Genomic DNA, 20,801 nt, shown 5'->3' on the forward strand with positions numbered 1-20,801 from the left:
GCTTATTTTTAACGCTCTTAGTTTTGGAGGACAAAAAATTATGATTTTCTTAAGAAGAAGGACCAAAATGTAGCTTAGTTTGAAAGAGGGACTACAAACAAATTCGTTTGATAGTTTAGGAACTAAAAACAAATTTAACTTAATTTTATAATGTTTAGATTCACTTTATTATTATGAAAAGATAACACTGACAAAAGAAAGAAAAATGTCTGCTGAGTTGCAGAAGAGTAAAAGAGGGAGAAAAAAAATTAATGTCCTTTGTGCGTATTTAACGCAAAGAACGACGTTGATGCAAAATTTACTAAATGAGAACCAATTTGACATATTTTTAAAAGAAAGAACCTAATTGACAAAATTCAGCAAAACAGGGGACAAAATAAACTATTAAGCCTTATTTTTAGCTTATTAAGCCTTATTTTTAACTTCCAAATTTAGAAGACATTTAACTTCCAAATTTTACAATTTAGAAGGCATTTAACTTTCCGATTGTAAAGCGTGTAAAGAGCAAAATAAGAAAAGAATTATGATGGTGCAGGAAGAAAGTAATGAAGGTGCAGGAAGAAAGGCCCCACAACCCATTGTGACACAGCATTCAAAACACCAACAACAATCCATGCACAAGAAGTTCCCCGAATGCAAATTGTCCAGAAATCTCTATTCCCCTAGTCTGAGCAAGCAGTAAAGGGAAAAGTTGAAGGTACAGTTATACAGAATAAATTAAAAAAATTAATCATGACTCAGATTAATTCCAGAGCTATCTAATTCATAATAAAGATCAAGTGTAGAAATATAAAAAATACAGAAATTCATTGATTTTCTTGTATTAAAATTGCAGTACATTCGACAATGCACCAAAACATAAAGCAAAAAAACACTTGCAGAAAGATAGAATCATTAATTGATTACTTAATCAATTATTTCAAGTAAAAAGCAACAATTAAAAATGCATATTGTTGCATGTAATCAATTACAAAATGAAGTTGATTGATTTTCAATGAATCTGTATACAAACCATTACAATTTAACTGAATACTGATATTACCCTGAGTGCTCTGGATAACCATTGCTTGGTGGAAATCTTTAGCCATATTGGCTTCAAAACTTGATAATACCACTTGCTCAATGTCTTGGTCTAGCATTAGACAACACTAGTGAGAATAATTGTGAGGATCTATCCAAGAAGATCACCAACAGACCCAGTAACTTACATGACTTAGTGTGATTATATTAGCAACCAGAATCCAATCCCCACATCAATGCTTCCAGATATTATATTTAACTGCCTATAGTGCTCATTTGTGATCTATGCATTGTTGCTAGATTTCCCTTTGCAGTTGCCTGATTGTGCGGGAAGCCAATGATTGTCTCTTGTATTTTGTTTATAGATCTCTATGATGAATACAATGAAGACGGAGAACAATTTACAAGCAATACTATTAACAGATGCTGCTTTAGATATTTTGTTATGATAAGAAAAGATGCAGAAAGTCTAAGCGGAATTCTTTAAAATTCAGAAGCAAGTTTGAATCTTACCTTGTTGAACCTTCCCATAAAATCATGAAAATGAGTGATATTCACCGTAAATCTGCCAGCAGGTAAATCTGGAAAAAGATTCATCCCTTGAATTATTATTAAGGTACATATATATATATACATATACATACATACATTTATGCATATACATACATACATGTATAGAATGTAATCACATAAAGGGGGGAAGAAAAAATATTAAGATCTACTATCTATCTTCTTATGATGGTAGTAAGCCTTTGCCACCGGAACAAAATTTGCGTGATTTTGAAATGTAGTGAAACTATTCATGAAAGGAGGTCTTCTGCATTTATCAAATGCTAGTAGCAAAACCTTGAAAAGTGAAGAGAATGAATGGAATGAATTCAAGTCAGCACCAACAGGAACTATTGCCCCCGAGAAGTTGTAGCACTAGCAACACTCTGAAAGAACATGGCCTTTGCAGCAAGGTCAGTTGAAAAGTGACCTAATACAGCAATGGTAGCTGTACTACTTCCAAACTTCTCAATTCCCCTAGAAATCATACATGTGTGGCTTGCCTCCACAACTACTATTACATGCCCACCTAATAAAAGTGGTGCAATGGTTTCTGCTATTTGTCTTGTAAGCCTTTCCTGAACCTGTAGTTTAAAACCATAAAAATGTACTATAGACTGTACAAGGGATTTTGCAATGGGATCAAAACCTTCTGAAATGAAGTATCCTATGTGAACTACACCATGAAATGGAAGTATATGATGCTCACATTGCGACCAAAATGGCAAGTTCAACTCACAGTGTATTTGTCGGTCCTTGAAGTTTACCTCCCTATCAGGGTCAAAAGTATCGATACCACCAGAAAGGGAACCAGTTAGCTTCAAATCCATGTCAATGCTTTGGAAGTTCATTAGCCATTTCACAAATCGACCAGGTGTCCCTGTGAGTTCCTTCCTCAATGAATCTTCTCCCAAAGATTTAAGGATTGAAGATACTGCGGTGACCATCGCAGGATTGACTGGTACAGTTTTGGATGAAACTTTAGCAGAAAGAGCAGACAGAGATGGACACCACCATTGGTCAGATGATCCTCTTAGATGTACTTTTTCTATTTCAATACCTCTAAATTTAAGAAGGCAAAAGAAATCAGACCACACATCTGCCTTTCTGTCATCAAAAATTCCAGAACCTGACAAAACAAGGGTCTTCAACCATGCTTGGTGACTCGATTCAAGAAAGATTGATTCTATGTCAGGAAAGTGGATATGTGTACACTGAAGTACAAGAGCAACACCTGCTGGCTTTATTCCCTGATACAATGCGGAACAAACCTCATCTGCTAGACGCTGAGGCTCCTGCAGTCGTTTGGCAAATACATCAGCCACACGAGAGAGCTTGCTTAAACCCACAACTCTTTGGCCAGAAGGGACATATCCCACATGACACTTGATTTGGAATGGCAGCAAGCAAGACTCACAATAGGAATAAAGGTCAAGGTCTCGGACAATCACTAGTCCACCTGCACCCCCTGCATGACCAATTCTATTGTTTTCTAGACCCGCTTCGGGGAATAAAGCACCTTCGACTATGTCCTTCACTTTTTGTCTGTACCCTGGGAATATATCAATTCCCTCAATATAAGTAATCATGTTCTTGTGCAACAAAATATGACAATCCTAAATACAGAAATGAAACACTTAAGGCAAGAAAAGAAACCAAAAAAGGAGGAAGACAAACAGTGTTTAATGTAATGCTGAAGAAATTAAGCAGCTACAGAGAGAAGAACAAAGTAATTGCTATATCTATACTTAGTTTAACCATAGCATATATGTTATCTCAAAGGTTAACATTCCTCACATCACAAATCCGTTTTGTAGAAATAAATTAGACTCCGAGCCGAAATTCTAAGACAATTGCCTTTACAAGATTGAACTGCCATTTTGACCTGTTTTGCTCAAAACAGAAAAACGGATGGCTATTTTCATCATAATAGAAGTCCTCTGTCTCTCTCTTTTTTGCTTGTGTGTGTGTCAATATTTTCTCTATGAATTACATTTAGCTCCATAACTTCTACTCCATGACGCAGTTCACCTAATTTTTGGACTGTATAAAGAAGCTACTTAGCAACAATCATATACATAGATTTTATCCCATAGAAAACAGATCAATTACCATGGGTGTAACCAATTAAATTTCCTCTAAAGTAAAATACCCAACTTCCCCAAAACCGCTAAAAAACAGAAAAGTATTACTGAGCCCGACAGAATTTTATTCCTCAACAAAGATCAAACATCATAGATGAAAAAAAAAAAAATTATAACTCTCAACACCAGATTCAATCTGAATCTAAAGAAGGGACAAAAATATCTTTCAAGAACATGACTCGTGAAACAATAAAAGGAACACCAACGAAACAACCATGAGTGACATTAATCAAATCATCATCCTTCATCAGGCTAAAGTAAGACTCCACCAAACACTTAAAGGAAAAGAAAACAAAAAACGCAAGATTAATTGAATTTATCTGATAAGCTAAAATTTTATCATCTAGATTTTCCAGACTGTACAATGAATTTTAAGAAGAAGTTCAATCCATTTTCCCTTCCTTATTTTCTTTTTTAGTAAGTTCTTCAGTTTGTCTAAACATGTCTAGAATGAAAATCATAAGTCCAAAAGATTCATAGACATGGTCACCTCTGGTTCCCTCACGAAAGGCTTTGGCAACCCGAAGTGGTGTCTTCCTAAGCCCTTCCCTGTTGATATCTTCCCCAAGACCTAGCAACAGCACCTTCACAGCCTCCTCAATGGCAGCAATATCTGGCTTTGCTTCTTCCTCAAAACCAATTTCACCAAACCCTATACTCACTCCATTTTCAATCTCCCCATTTCCTTCATCCAAACAGCCCATTGAGAAATCACAAATCCCACAACAAACGATCACCACCCCCAATAGGCCAAAACCCAACAAATGATACAAGGTATCAAGAAATTAAAACACAGCTTCCAAAACTATGATTCAACAAGAAATGCAGAAGTTCCCAACTTTTCAATACCAACCCAATTAGAAACTCAAAGGGTCGAAGAGAATAACCACCCCAAATGAACCAAGAAGCTTCAGAACAAGACCAGACCAAGAGAAAACACGCCAATCAAAAACTGGATTCAAAAGGATATTAAGATCTCGCTATCAGAAAAAAAGCGATGAAGAACACACAAGCAGAGAGGTAAAAGAGAAAAAGTTGGCAAGGAAAATAGAAAGAAAGTATAAAGAAAATGATAATTTGTTCGTGGGGTTAACGTTGCATGTTAGAATGTGTGGATCCTGGGTTGGGAGTAAGGCAGTGTAATCTTATAAGAAAGCAAAGGAGGACCCACCAACCAACCAAGGTAATGAAAAATGAAAGAGGATTGCTGTTTGTTTTCAGAAACGTGGCTTTGTGGTGGGATATATATGTGGTGTGGTGTGGGATATATATTGCTATGGATATGGATGATTAATATATATATATATATATATATATATATATATATATATAAAAGGATGGGGTGCAAAGAAAAATAATAAAGGTTATGTTTTTTCATTGATTATGTAGATGGGAATGATAATGGTAATTTATTGACTTACATAATTTTATCTTTATTTTCGTTTATTTTGTTTAATTTTATATTTATTTATTTCATTATTTAATGTAGTTTTTATTTTAATAAATTTTGTTTAAGTCTTTTTTATAGTGTTATTTAAATTGTTAATGAAAATGAATAACATATATTACGTGTCTTGTGATTTTTTTTTATTTTTAAAATTTTAAACTTTTTTTTAATTTTAAGAAAGTCCCGATGTTCCATCAATATTATGTCATATATGATAATGTTAGTGTTATATGCAACGTAATTATCAATGTTAAGTATCAAATCAATATCAATATTATATATTAGTATTAATTAATGTCATGTGCAATATATTTAATTCAATCTAAAATTTTATTATTTTTGTTTAATTTAATTTTAAATTTTGTTAATTTTATTAAATTTAGTCTCAATTTTGTCTTTCTAATTTAAGACCAAATTTAATTTTATTAAATATTTTTTTAGTTATTTTTAAACTAATTCTAATTATATATTTAATTTTTTTATATGTAAAATATAGGGTTAGTGTGACATCCCAAAATATCTTATACACATATAATATAATAGGATTCAGTTATTATAATATGTAAAAACAGTTGAGAGATAGAGATAATAGTATTTAAATATGTAAACAGTCATCCAAAAGATAGAGGGAATTAAAATGAAAATCAAACTTGAGTACAAGTTTCCAAAGTTCTCCAAAATACAAGGCTATTGAAATTTTAAAGAGACCTAAAAAGTTTTCCAAAAGTGTCGAACTATAAAATAAAAGCTAGGAGTTTTTCAAAATAACACGCTAATCAACTAAGAGCTAGTAGAGGGCCTAACTACTAGGGGTTGGGTCTTCTTCAACCTCCAAAGCTTGCCTCCAAGGGTACATCATCACCTACTGCTCACATCCAAAGGATTGGATGATCATCGCAAGGGAGAAGACCAACACATACAATGCAAGGGTGAGCTAGGTCTCAAACAAACATACAGATAATTTCAATTCAATCTAGCATTTCCAAGAACGTACATACACACATAAACATGTAAGTCATCATAAACATAAATATTTATTTCACAAAACTCATTAAAGCAAGCATCCTATCATGTTAAGACTCCTAGACACGTCCGAACATATAATGTATGTAGAGTTGGGGCGGGTTCTGCACTTGTGATGGCCCCTACTGCTTTGCAAAGCCATTGTCGAGGGGTTCCACCCGACCATACACAAGACTAGTCCGTTACTGCGGAATAGACCTTCAGTGATAGCGCCTACCCTAGGACCTCCCAATACTCCCACCACACGCGTAAATCCTCTCTAAGTGAGAATGAAAGACCGTTGGAGTGTTAGGGATAACCCCCCATATGGAAGCCTCTCACATTCATTCAATACACTAACTGATCCCACCGAGAGATCTTAATTTCATATTCAATCCGACCACTTTAAATCACATGATATTCCTCTTGGATCAATAATGTACCTCATAAACCACTTTGATTCATCAAACATAAACTTTCATAGTCATTCAAGTGCATTCTTACTATATTGTCTCATACCAAACCCATACACCATCATACAACATCAACCATGTCATAAAAACAGCTCATACATTACATACTTTCACAAAACCATCACTTATTAACACAAATTTCTTTAGGACTTTTAATTATCAATACTTAAGTAATTCAATCAGCTTGGAGACCCTCACCAATGGCTCCGGAAGGGTCAAAACCCCCCAGAACGACCTAAAGAACGTCCAAAACGGACATCCGGAACCCCACAAACTATCAAAAACAAACACAACAGCAGAAAAGGGCGCCCAAGCGTGGCATCTGCAGATTTTTCTGCATAATTGAGCAACTCTAACTCCCTTTTACCAATTCTAATCATTTTGGTGAACTTCTACCACTCATAAATCAACTTTCATGCTAAATTAAACTTACCTAAACAATTTTAATCCTTTCTAACATTATTATAAAGTGTTTATGCATTGATTTAGGTTCAACAACTTCAATTTTATCAACCTAGAGGTCTAAATTCAATTCTACAACTTGGAGTTGGTTTTTAACCATTTAAACATGCCTACTAAGTCACACATGACCTACCTAAGTTACCTAAACTGACTAGGATCACCAAGAATGCCTAACTCTAAACTTGACCACCACACTTCCTTTCTAACTCTAAAATACCAATTTTTCCCAACTTAGAGACCCAAAACCCGATCTTACCTCTTTGCACTAATTTTGACCAATTTAGTGACTCAAACAAGTCACAATACAGTGGATAAAACTGTCCCAACAGTCCAATAACGCTGCAGACCTCATTTGCTCAAAACCACTACCTCACTTCCTCTAAAATGGCCTAAAATTGACCCTAAAGACACTTGATTTCCTTTCTAACAGCACTACCACAAAATTTTCATGCCAAAACAGTTCCAACATACACAATTCCATCATTCTAAGTCATTCCAAACAGTTTATAGCCATCAATCACCAAATTCACATAACACACACTTCCATAGATGCATTTCAAGTTTAACTAGAACCAAGTTCATGCTTCCACAACATACCACTACAAATTTTATCATGCATTCACTCCACACAGTAAAATCAAGAGTATAACTAGCTCCCCTTACCTCTAGTGTAGACAACCAAGCTCAAGTAGGAACCCTAGACCACTTGCTTGCACTTCCAAAATGTTAGAATCACCTATAAATCATCAATTGATGATGGAAAACGAATCTTAGAACCAAATAGAAGCTAGATTATGGAAGAAAACGAAATGGGTTGCATGTAAAAAGTTCAATCGCATGCTTACAACCCTAGGGCACACGAGAAAGGGGGTTTTCTTACCGGTTGGAGAAAACGGAAAATCAATGGGTAGAAACGTAGCTCTTGGAGTCCGGGTAGCTTTAATTTGGGAAACAAATGGTTAGATTTTAGAGTTGGAATAGAGAGAGTGGCAAGGCAAGGAAGAAAAGAGAGAGTGCTTGAAAGAAAAGGGAGAACGTTCTTCTGAAGCACAATTTAGATGTGGGTTCTTTTTTTTTTTAGGAGATTAAGTATTTTTACTTTACTAATTTTGCCCAACCTATCCTATGCTGCCTGTACACACTTTTTGGTTATATTTTATAAGGCTTTACAGTTAGAGTTAGTTTAAAAATAATCAAAAAAATTCTTCTAATTTCAAAAAAAAAATTCTTTCAATTTTAGAAATAAATTAAAAAATTTCTTCCAACTTTAAAAATAAAGAAGAATTTTCTTAATAATTTTAAAAATAATAAAGAACTTTTCTTTTGATTTAAAAAATGATGAAGAATTGTCTTTTTAATTTTAAAAATAATGAAAAAAAAAATTTTAATTCTAAAAATAATGAAAAAAAATCACCTAATTTTAAATATAATAAAGAATTTAACCTTCAAAAATACAATTAAATTGAATTAAATATAAGATACTTACATTAACTTGACATGTGACATTAACTCTATAACACAACGTTAACTTTATACTTGAACAATTTTTTTAAATAAAAAAAATAAATATAATTAATAAAAACTAAAATAAAAATAACAAAAATTTAAAAACTACACGAACTAAGGGTTTGGTGAGTGATATTACATTTTTTGAGATGGGTCCCTCAGGAGTAACTTTTTCACATGCACCAAATCTGAACCCTTGAATTTTACATTGTATATGAGGGTGATTACATTTAAGCTTAAAATATGTGTATTTTTACTTTTTATATACTTAAAAAACTTCGTTATAATTTTGATATTATTTTTTCTCAATTTGATTATATTTTGTTCGGTGTTTAATAAACTTTTATTTATTATTATTTTTTTAGTAATTTAATATTTTTTATAATAATATTTAAATCATTAACAGAAGAACTATTTCTATTACAGTTTGTAATTTTTTAAAACTTTTTAAAACATTTTCTTAATTTAAAAGAATTATTCACGTATCACATCAAACATTATGTCATGTAATAATAAATATGTTAAAAGGAATTGGACTTTAAAAAAGGATGATATTCTTCACATTGATAATTTCATTACCACTCATGAGTATGTTACTTACATGGTACAAATCTTCATTTATTTTCATATTATAATATATGTATTTTAAAATTCATGTACCTTCATATGTTCTTACAAGCACAAGAGATAGAACAAGTTATTCACATTGATAATGTGTTTCAACAAACTAACCTTCAAAAGGGATGTGACAAGTTTGTTGATAAGAGGTCTCGAAGGTAATTGATGTAAGCAAATTTACAAACTTCAAATTTCTACTATTTTGTTTCTTTTAAATTTACTCTTTTACTAATACTTTACATATTCTTTAACAGGAAGAATTTTCAACTAGACTATCATAGGTAAAATCAGCGTAAGGGTCATGTCCTGATGCATCTGACACAAATACTAATGATGATAATGTCGTGTTGACATCTACGGTAAAAAAATAAAGGAAAACTATATGGGAAAACAACTTGTTGCCAATTACACTCTTATAAGAGGTATATTGAACCACCAACCATCTACATCTAGCAAGGCTGACGAGGTTGTTGTTCAGCTTACCCAACAACTACAAGTTAGTGACTAGGCTTATGATGATCTAGTACAACAATTTGTGAATCTCCAAAATTCGGTCTTTGCCTCCAAAAGCATAAACTATGGTGCAATAGCCTCAGTTCACCCCAACATCGTCCCAACAATTATGCTCTCTAGTCCAACTACCTCAACAACAAAAACAAAATGATAAAGAACAAGAAAATGATTCAGATGATTATGTTTATTATTAGAACTTTTGTTAGTATATAAACATTTACTTTAAAACTTCTATTTTTATATTAATGACACTATAAACATGTTTTTAATATTATGGATTTGATTGTCAATGAATTGTCTAGATTGTCTGGTTTATCTGCGTAGTTTTATGTCCAGATTCATTGTGATAGAGAAACAAAAATTATCCACTTGAATTTGTCAACCAATTTACCGACGAACTTTACTATCGGATAATTCGTCAGTAATGTCCCATATTGGGTCTCGTTATTACTGACAGTTAATATTCATTGGTAAAGTTTTTTGATAACATTATTACAAATAAATTTTTATCTGTCAAAAATCTATTAGAAAACATACATTATCGACAAATTATTGTTGTTACCGTGAATACTGTTGGTTGGTAAATTAAGTTATTTTCGTAGTATTCTAGATATAGGGCCACTTAAATATTTCTTAGAGCTTTTAATTACTCACTTACAAAATTGTATTCGCATCTAACAAAGGAAATATCATTGAATTTTAGGTTAATTATGGAGTTCTAAGTAATAAGTCTTTCTCAACATTTAGTAAAAGAAACGTAAAACTTTTTATTTTTCATAATGCTTATGCTGTAACATCCCAAAAATATAGCTATAAACTATATTCAAGAGTACTTACATTTATAATAAAATAGAATAGTTTACAAGGAGAATAAAGTTAACTTACAGTTATCCTAAAATAACCATAAATTAAACCTTTACAGAAAACGATACAAGTACACATTATAAGAACCTATCGATCAGTCATAACAGAAGGATTTCGACCGAACAGTCTTACACTAATACAAAAGAACAACAAGACTGAACGGTCTTGCTCTTAAACTACCTTCAGCTTCTTCCAACACTTGCTCCAAAGAGTCACTAGCACCTTATACTCACGCCCACAGGATGATCATTGCAAAGACAAGGACGACCGAACGGACCATATGACAAGACAGGAAAATAAGGGTAAGCTTGTGTAACTTAATTAACTAGGTAAACAGATAACTCACATAAATATGATATAAATCAATAAGTCCATCATGCAACAATCAATCATACATTTCCAACCATAATCATATAATAATGCATGCAATGACTGTTCACTTTCCCCTAACTATCTAGACTGTATGAATTATGTAGCTACGATGTTCTTGCACTCGTGGAAAGGTAATCTGGAAAATTATCAGAATTACCATAGTTGGAAACCCAAGCCGCCACACGAGGTTAGCCCTTCATCCCTCACTGTAGCTGGAAACCCAAGTCTACACATGAGTTTAGTCCGATAGCTGGAACCCCAAGCCATACGCAACCAGGCCTCCTGCTATTCTCACCACATGCGCCATCATTCTCTACTTGAGACTCGGTGACCATTAGAATGTCAGGACGACAACTTAGTCTGACCATATTCATACTTTACAATTCCATAACAAATCTAGAGATATTCCTCCCTGGAATACTCGTTCATATCCATACTATTTCATTTATATCACATTTTAGATAGCATCATACTTCATCATCAATAAATTAGAACTATAATCATTCCTTGTTCTTCACATCTTTTAATAAATATCACATGTCTCAGTAAAACAATACCCCACCTTTGATTAAGATCGAACATGAAGGATCAATCCTAACCTTTGAACAATACCGAGCGGAAGAGTACTCCCAATATGAGAACATGACCGAACAATCATGTAGAGAATAAGACTCAAGCAGGAGTCTAATACTCGGACTTATATGAATCAATAATGATTCAGGACGAACAATATTGGCTTAGATCGAACACTATTAACTTAGTACAAATATGATATTGAGCACAAGTATAAGAACGAGCGCTCATAAGAGACCATACAACTCAATAATGATCGCTAACACCAACATAAATATTAGTACAAAATCGAGCACTATATTGAACGAGCACTGGTCCAAGACCAAGCACTTACCAAGAACGAGCGCTAGTACAAGACTGAGCACTACCAAGACAATACATAATTGAGCGCTATCACTAGCATAATGGCAAGTACAAGACCGAGCGCTATCACTAGCCTAATGGCTAGTACAAAATCGAGTGTTATCACTAGCCTAACGGCTAGTACAAGACCGAGCACTATCACTAGCATAATGGCTAGTACAAGATCGAGCGTTATCACTAGCCTAACGGCTAGTACAAGACCGAGCACTCTTCATAGGTCCGAGTGTCAGTATAAACCGAGCACTCTTCATAGGTTAGAGTGTCAGTATAGACCGAGCACTCTTTAAGAAACCGAGTATTAGTCTAAGACCGAACACTCTTTAAGAAACCGGACAATCATGAACTAAAGAGTCTCTAAAGAGACTGACTTAGTTATGACCGAGAGCAGAACAAGGCTGAACGGTCAACACTAACTATTTCAGCATTCTGCATAATTCTGCAGAACTTCTGCAGAATTACGAAAAACACTCAATATGACCATTTCTAAACACTTTGGCTAACTTCAAATCCTCACAACTTGAATCGTATATCACTACACACCTAATAGGATTTACTTAAACTTGAATAACACTAATCTAAAGAGTTCATAACAGACTTCTCCTTAAAATACACAGAAATAAGAACCCAAGAACCCAAAATCAGATTTCTCACTTCCCATACCCTACCGAAGAACTTCAAGACTCTAAGCAGTCTAACTAAACATGCTTAGACACAATTCATTACCAAATTTCATTTTTAGCTTCAACTTCTCAATTCCTCTCATTCACTTTCTCCAACCAATCACAAACCGAACACTATTTCAGCAGAAATCAAACAGTTCACAGGATCTCGATCATACATACAAATCAACAATCCAATCATTCAATCATACATGCATACATTTAAACAACCAATTCCAATACAGAAAACATTAATTAAATTACTAACTTCCCTTACCTCTTGACCAGACCGAACCATGATTGTTCTTTTCCAAACTTTGCTTCCTTCCCAGGATAAATACCAAGAACACCTATATTTCACATATTGGTGAAGAAATACCAACCCACATTACCAAAAAAGTGATCAGAACTAAGAAGAAGAAGCTGATGAATACATGCAACCAGGAACTTGGTTTGCATGTGCCAAGAAATAGAATTTCCACGAAGAGGATGAACTTACTTGACTCTAAACTTGATTTTGATCGGTGGAAAAGAAGCTCTCGAGCTCCAAAGTTGCTTAACTGTGGCTGGTTGAAGAAAGAATGAAATGGGATGAAAATTTTCTAGAGAGAAAGAGGAGAAAAGGTAGAAGCTTGAGTTTTAGAGAGATGTAGATTTATGAGAAAATGAGATGGGTTGTGGTTTGGAAAATTCTATAAAATGTTCAAACTCTTTTAGTTGAGACATTTGTCCCTCTCTTCTAGGTGTCATTTTCAAGGTTTTACATCTGCCCATGTTGTTGATTGTTATAAAAGACTTATTGGAGCTTTATCTCACTAACACATGTCTTAATATATTTTTTTTGTACAATTCGTGAATCAATTTTTGTAGAATCTCACCATTCATCACCACTTGCTCAACAAATTCTTAGATAAATGAAAGCTACTCCCTGCACAAGGATATTCTTCCCATTTAATTCCACTATTCAAATTGAAAGGTTCAACTATTCAAATTAAAAGGTTCAAACTATTCAAATCCGACCTCATGTCTTAATAGTTCGCATTATACCACTAGATATTGCATCTTTCTTGGATATTCTCTTATCTCCAAGAAGTTCATTTTCAAGAAAGTCCATCTCCTAAAAGTCCAAGAAATTATATACCATTTATCGTTTTCTTTTGAAGTTTAATATTGTGCCTTGACCACCTTGTGTCCCAAAATCACAAATAGATAAAATATACAAATTAATATTTATTTTATATTTATAATAAAGTTTCACATACAATCTACTAAAGACACTAAAAAAGAAGAAAAATAGCTTGAGCGAAAATTGTGAGCAAAAATTCCTATGCTTGAGTGAAAGTAGGATTGAAAGCAATGTTGGTTTTTAATTGAGCATCCTTCCTTGGATTGAAAATGCTTCAATTAAGCAGAAATTACAGAAAATTAACTTCATGCAACATATCCAAATTTGTTTTCAACGTTTACCCAAAATTCATTTAACAAATACAACTTTGAAAATAATTAGTACAATCACAATTTGTTCAAATATCATCAATGTTCCTTTTAAATTTAACACTAATCATTCAACTCAATACACACATCCACATCAAAATCACAAAAAAAAAAAAAACATTGAAAAGCCATAGGAAATAACTCTAGTAATTTAAACCGTATTCAAAACTCATTTTAAGATACTATATACATGGATAATCTAGTCATTATATAATCTTCTCAATTAGAGTATAATTTAAATTTTTCTAAAACAATCATCTATTAACCAAAATTCAAATAATACTCAATTTCATACATCTAATTTGTTTTCAAATAAAACTAGTGCCCTCAAAATTGGTTGAAACCCGTGAGCTAATCTGGCTCACCACGAGTTTGAGTCGGATTGGGTTGAAAAAAATGCAAAATTTTTTATGCGAACCAATTTTGACCCGGCTCATTAAGAACCCGACTCACATGGGTTCAACCCTTGGTGGGTCAGATTGACTCACCTATTCACCTATTTTTTTAATTAAATTAAATTATTTATTCAAATCCTATTTTTTTTTATTGAAATCAAATTAATTATTCAAAATGCACAACCTTTACTTAGCAACAAAGCCTTGTGTCTTTCCCAATGTTCCCCTCTACAAATAAAATCCTATAGCAACAAAGCCTTGTGTCTTTCCCAATGTTCCCCTCTACAAATAAAATCCTAAGATTATAAATTGAATAATATTATAGATGGAGATAAAAAAGAAGATACTTTAACTAATCCTACAAAAAAACTATAAGATAAAGAATAGTCAAGATAAACTAAAACTTATTTAGTTTAAGACTTTGATCAATTTAAAATAATCACTAAGTCCCTAATTAGTATAAGATGTGATTATGTTATAGAAAATATGAAAATCGGGAAAAAGAAATTAAAAGAAAGATAAAAAGAAACATTTTTTAAGTGAGATATGAGAACATGATAAATAAATGATGCAATTTAAAAAAATTATTATTATAATAGAAAATATGATAAATTATAACAAAATTGTATATTTCAAAATTAATTATTGAACTCTATATATTAGTATAAAAATTATAAAGCTTAAATATATTATTATTCTTAAAATATAGTTAATTTTCAGTTGGTAAGTTATTTTTCTTAATTTTAGATCACTATAATTTTTTTAATTCATATATTATTTTCTTAGAATGTTTTTAATGTGTATTTTTTCTTACTTTCATTTTGAATTACAACCTTTGAAAAATATTTCAAAGAAATAAAAAAAGAACAAATGTTTTGCATGATACAAAACAAATAAACAACAAATATTTTATACGAATTAAAGTAAAATAGAAAAAAACAAAACCATTTATTTTTTAATAGAATCCAAAATCACACCAACATATTTTGAAAACCAAAATAAAATACAACTAAATGTTAAAAAGTATAAATTTCCAACACTATTTTCTTCTTAATCCTCATGTTTTACCAAGAACTCTGCATTTTGCCCTCCCGTAACATTGCAGTGTTATCGCAGTTGCGATGGCTTCACAAGGATGCAAGCGATGCCCTCAGCACACTACCCATCTTCAGCCGCAGCAGCACTGCCTCCACTGCCCCCTCCGCCGTCACTGCCACCACTGCCCTCTCCACAATCCCCATTTTCACGCTTTCAACTTACTCAAACCTCAATTTCAACCATGTTTCGCTCCCTTTCAGAAAACGCATCCCAATTTTGAGCCTCTGCATAATCATCATCATCAACAACAACAACAACAACAACAGCCCATTTCTTCTGATTCTCCGTAAGTTCTTCTATTCTTAGCTTTCTCCGTATACTTGGCCACTCTTTGATGGAAGTTCGGGGGAGCGGAAGGGGTTGTTCTTAAGTAAATTGGAGAAGAAATTTGGAACCTTTGCGTTCATTTATTTCTTGTTTTAATCTTTCTTTAAATTAGAAAATGTATTTGTTTTAAATATTTGTACGGGAAATAATGAAAACAAACAACAAAATAGTTATGTTCAGTGTTTCCTGTGTAAATCTTTGAAAACAAGAAATGGAGTGAAAGTACTGGCATCTTTATAATCAAAAGGTGAAAACAGAAAATAAAACCGCCGCGGAACATCCGTTGGAGATTGTGAAAATTGGAGGAGCTTGATGAGTTTTGAAATTGAAGAATGTAATTTTCTTTTAATATTTTAGATTAGATCAATGACTTGTGCAATTTTTATGAGGGTACAGGAAGGGTTGTGATGTGGTTGTAGTTGCATGGAAATTACTGAAATTTGGGGTATATAGGGACTGCAATTGCGGCCTTAATGTGGTTGCAGAGAGCTTGGAAACACATTGTTGTGGTTGTGGATTGTTTTTGAAAATCATGGTTATGAAAGCCTTGAGATGATGAAGCTATAATTGGTGAACAAAGTTTTTAAGATTGAAAGCGAGGTTGAAGGAGTGCTTCATCATGGTTTGTGTTTTTGTGGACAGCACAAATCGGATAACATGCCGAGTTAAGATGTGCAGTCCGCAGACAATTATGTTTTGAGTGAAAAAAATATTGTTTCAATAGAGCTCATTGATCAAAAAGTAGAGGGTTGAAGTTCTAGAAATGCAGAAAATTTACAGGATTAATTAGTAATACTATGGAATGGACAATGACTGATTGTGCATAAGTCTTTTGACTAGCCCTGGTGCCCAATCTATTTGTTTGTACTGAGGCGAGATGAAAATTATGCTTCCTACAATTTGATAAAATCTTCGGAAGAACCATGCCACAAAAGGTAGTTTTTGTAGTTGGAGAGTCTATGGGTCATATAAAACTGACACCAGAATCACATATTTCCAACGTGAGAATCAAGTCTCATACCTTGCATCTAGATTCTAATAGATTTCCAGAATAAAATAAAGGAACAACAATAGTTTGAATTATTATGGAAGAAACTCCTCTGCGTTGAATTACTGACAAATCTGTGAACGGTTATGTAAATCAATTCCGTAATTGAGCTATGTCTCTCCAATGAGAATTTTCCCTTGAGATCTCAAATGAACTATATATCACCATTCTGTTAAAAGTACGAGTTTATTCTTGATATATAACTACCATGATTAGTTTGCATATTCCATTATTCTTTCTTGCCCTGAAAGAGCACAACAACAATAACTGACACTGTCTCTTGTTAATTTTTATTAGATTGTAGTTGTTATGCTGTCATGATTAACCTGAGAAATATAACTGTACATTTTTGTTTCTGCACTGTTTGATTTGTCGTTGCATCTGTTTTCTTGTTATAGACTTTTTATAGATAGGAAACAATGAAACACATTGAATCCTAGGTTTTGAGTATGACTACTTCAAGTATTCTATTTATCCTTTTTTTTTTATCAAGGTCGGGTAATCGATTTGATACTTTTGATTGTATCCAGGATTCCACAAGAGCTGGAGCATATAGATCATGATGGTGAGGAAGAGGATGATGATCCAGTTTTTGTTCTAACTGATGAATGGAGGGAATTCTTTGCAAAATCTGAAGCTAGGAGAAAATTGGGTAGCTAATCTATCCTTGCTCTTTCTCCTAAATGTATATGCATTTGAAATGTAGTTTATGTCGGCTAATGTGTCTAAGTGTCTGTTCTTTTCTCAACTGAACTTGCTATTTAATGGTATCGTTGGGTGAGAGGAAAGAAATGGAGGAAAAGAAAGTAAGTGAAGAAGAAAAGGAGGGAAGAGATATAGGTGAAAAATATAATGAAAATAAAGGTTGTTTGATGGAACAGACAGAAGGTAAATAATATGAAGATTAATAGTTTGAGATTGTTTAATTAATTATTAGTATTGTTTTATTCATTTATTTATTGTTACTATGATTAGAAAAGCCAAAGGTATATTTACAAACTTCTATAATCAATTATGGGTGTCCATAAAGATTATGACAGTATAAAAAAAATGTTGTGGTTTGTATTTTAAGCAGCATAATTCTTTATATTCTGGTGGATGATAACTTTTCATGTTTTTCTTTGATATATTGTGCAGGAAAGGAAAAGCCTTGTAGATCCCACCATTTTTTTTAAATCTTTCTTTACCTTTTACTCTCTCAAATAACCATTTTCCACTCTTTTGCTTCCTCTCCCTCTCTCTTTCACCAAACTGACCCCGAGAGTTGAGCATGTCAAATTCGTTTGATTCTTTGGATTCAATTTTATTTTTTCCAATTGAAATTTCCCTCAATGTCGAAGATCAAGTCGGGTCTACATAATTAGTGTGATAAAACCCAGTATAATTAAGCCCGATAAGACGATTAGAACAAAATAACTTATCAGAACCTTGATGTTGGGATATGACCACACATCATAGAGCCAATATATAAAGAAGTGTACCACACATTATAGGATTTAGGCATGCATAATATCCAAGTTTCTATCATGGTAACCTTCTTAAGAGTTGACATCTTGACTATTTCAACCCCACAACACTTTGTTTGATGACACTTCACTGAATATTTTTGTTGGTCGGAACCTACTATTGGTCAAAATCTTCCATAGGTAACTCTCACTAACCCTTTGTTCACTTGAATGGATTTGAAGGAGAGTGATTGAGTGAATTTGAGAGGATTTGAGATAAATTTTGTTGTTGTTTATTTGAGTGAATTTGGAGGTAATGAGAGTGAATTTGGAAGCAACGTTTGTGAGAATTAGTGTAGGATTTGATTGATGTGACAGATTAAAAAAATTTACTTCCAAATCCACTCTCACCTACCTCCAAATCCACTCAAATAAACAACAAAAAAATTTATCTTCAAATCCTCTCAAATCCATTCAATCATTCTCCCCCAAATCCATTCAAGTGAAAGCCTAAGAGAGACTGAATTGATAAGGCACCCAAGTACTTGTTAGGAATTCAAGTGTGAGTATAAGTCTCACTATAGAAATAAGAAAGTAGAGCACTATATAAAGATGAAAGACCCATTAACCCATTGCCTTAAGGTTTTGGGTAGAGATTGTTGTCAATCCCTTATATGATTGGGTTCATATCTCATTAGTGTTTATGACACTTAAATACTTCGAATATTTCATATTACTAAAATGAGTCTTAATACCCAAGGTCCTATCATCATGCTTAGCAATTATTAATAAATTCAGTAATGGAAATAGTTTCTAAGATTTTTTTTTATGCATGTCATGCAGAGAAAAAGAAGCAGAGCAAGAAGGGAAAGAAGTAAATATGGAGAGAAATGTTTGCTAACAATACTGTTTGGTGGTGGTCAAGTGGTTGTGGAGTTGATGTAGAGAAGGAATTTTGGCTATGCAGTGCTCTTATATTTGTAGTTCAGTTCTTGCCTTGTAAGATGGTGTCACTTTCTAAATTTCATCAACTAATGTCCGACATGTAAAGAATTTGTTCGAATTTCCCAAGTATACAAGTGATTGTGTGTTTGTATAAATCATTTCAACATTCTCTAAAACTAGAAATGCTGAATTATGTTTTAGGACTTGAAATTTGTAGGCCGAATTGAGGTGATGTCAAATTTTTACTTTTATTTTTGTTAGTTTTTTATGAGGAAACTAAAATGGTATATTGCCATTCATATAGTAGGGTATTTTTTTTTTTAAGATAAAAGAATGATAAAACGAGTTGGTATGAGGTATCTGGGGTTTATCATTGGTCCGTCAATAATGGATAGACATCGACTGCTATTTGAAATGCTTTTTATTCACGCGCCCCTATAATTTTTAGTTCCACCCCCATAATTTTTAAACAATATTTTATTCTGGTTTATATGTACCGGAGATTTTCTGGAATAAACTTTCTAGATTTTTTGAAACATGATTTTCAGAACAGATTTTTCAAAACAAATTTTGAAATAGAAACGAAATTTCTGAAACAAGTTTTTCTAAACACTTGAGCTTTCTTGAATAAAATTTAAAATCTTCCAAAACAGGATTTCAAGAACGCATAAAATGCATTTCAAAATGAATTTTATGGAACAAGTTTGTTTTGTTTTTCTTTTGCTCAGCATTCTCTTCTTCCCAGCAGTGGTAATGGTGCAGCAACAGTGGCGTTGGTGTAGTAAGGATGTTTTGTAAGAGGGTGCAGTTAGCAATAATGAGCTGCAGGAAGAAAACCCTTTTAAAATGAACTATAAATAGGTGTTTCATTCAATTTCCTAAAATATCCTTAATTAATAAGTTGTTTATTTATTAATTTTATGTTTGTCGACAATTTCTGTGCCAAGCATTAACTACACTCCATTTTCTCCCTATGAAACATGTAGTCCTGCCATTCACTCATGCACCCAATTTCATGTATTAAAATGAAATCCTACACTCCATTTAAATTGCAGTTGTGATAATCTCTTATCTTCCTTGATATTTTTAAATTTATGTATAAAATTGTATGAGTTTATGTAGTTATATAACTTTTAATTGTTATAAATTAATTTGTATAAATTTATTAAAATTAATAAAACTATTTTAGAATAAAAAAAAACTTAACCTGTATTTATCGGATATGAAAATCTGATTCTACTTATATGTGGACATCGGATGTTTTAATTTTTGGGTGTCCACATTCTATTCATGTGATATTGTGAAACCCTAAATAATTAGTAGTAGTAATTCCCTGTCATCATAATTAATCCACACCACAATCAACGCTTATTCTCATTAAAAACCCACTTTCAAAAGCTGATAAATCCCTCTGCAGTGCACTGAAACCAAGCCCCCATAATTCTCTGAAACCGCTCCACGTCACACGCACTCAGTGCATTAAA

At 32.8% G+C, this 20,801-nt stretch overlaps 2 protein-coding genes across 8 annotated transcripts; one reads left to right on the forward strand and one right to left on the reverse strand.

Moving 5' to 3' along the window:
* Positions 1–875: 875 nt before the first annotated feature.
* LOC148190702 (GTP cyclohydrolase 1-like) lies at positions 876–4,911 on the reverse strand. Of its 7 annotated transcripts, XR_015783058.1 has the most exons (5): positions 4,204–4,911; positions 2,309–3,121; positions 1,534–1,601; positions 1,209–1,389; positions 876–1,132 (listed from the first exon to the last, which is right to left on the reverse strand). XR_015783058.1 is itself a non-coding variant. In XM_088102422.1 (4 exons), exons 1-4 carry the CDS (start codon positions 4,415–4,417, stop codon positions 1,276–1,278), a joined length of 1,209 nt encoding a protein of 402 aa, XP_087958548.1. In that variant the 5' UTR covers positions 4,418–4,911; the 3' UTR covers positions 876–1,275. The 7 variants fall into 7 exon arrangements, 2 of the variants coding, with proteins under 2 accessions (XP_087958548.1, XP_087958547.1); XR_015783059.1 differs by adding an exon at positions 1,691–2,153 and having other exon boundaries at positions 876–1,601; positions 4,204–4,909; XM_088102422.1 differs by having other exon boundaries at positions 876–1,389.
* Positions 4,912–15,514: 10,603 nt separating this feature from the next.
* On the forward strand, positions 15,515–19,672 carry LOC148190703 (uncharacterized). The gene is made up of 3 exons (XM_088102410.1): positions 15,515–15,838; positions 17,458–17,579; positions 19,216–19,672. The coding sequence occupies exons 1-3, from the start codon at positions 15,576–15,578 to the stop codon at positions 19,248–19,250; spliced, it is 420 nt and encodes a 139-aa protein (XP_087958536.1). The 5' UTR covers positions 15,515–15,575; the 3' UTR covers positions 19,251–19,672.
* Positions 19,673–20,801: the final 1,129 nt, after the last annotated feature.

The sequence above is a fragment of the Vigna umbellata genome, chromosome 11, assembly GCF_029865625.1.
Source record: "Vigna umbellata cultivar VRB3 chromosome 11, Vumbellata_1.0, whole genome shotgun sequence".
NCBI classification, from domain to species: Eukaryota; Viridiplantae; Streptophyta; class Magnoliopsida; order Fabales; family Fabaceae; genus Vigna; species Vigna umbellata.

Bases quoted from the DNA above. Each gene is read 5' to 3' on its own strand.
- LOC148190702 (XM_088102421.1), bottom strand. From the start codon at position 4,417: ATGGGCTGTTTGGATGAAGGAAATGGGGAGATTGAAAATGGAGTGAGT. The intron at 3,122-4,203 runs GTGACCATGTCT...ATATATTCCCAG, and splicing joins CTTTCGTGAGGGAACCAGAG to GGTACAGACAAAAAGTGAAG.
- LOC148190703 (XM_088102410.1), top strand. From the start codon at position 15,576: ATGGCTTCACAAGGATGCAAGCGATGCCCTCAGCACACTACCCATCTT. The intron at 15,839-17,457 runs GTAAGTTCTTCT...GATTGTATCCAG, and splicing joins CCCATTTCTTCTGATTCTCC to GATTCCACAAGAGCTGGAGC. The intron at 17,580-19,215 runs GTAGCTAATCTA...CATGTCATGCAG, and splicing joins TGAAGCTAGGAGAAAATTGG to AGAAAAAGAAGCAGAGCAAG.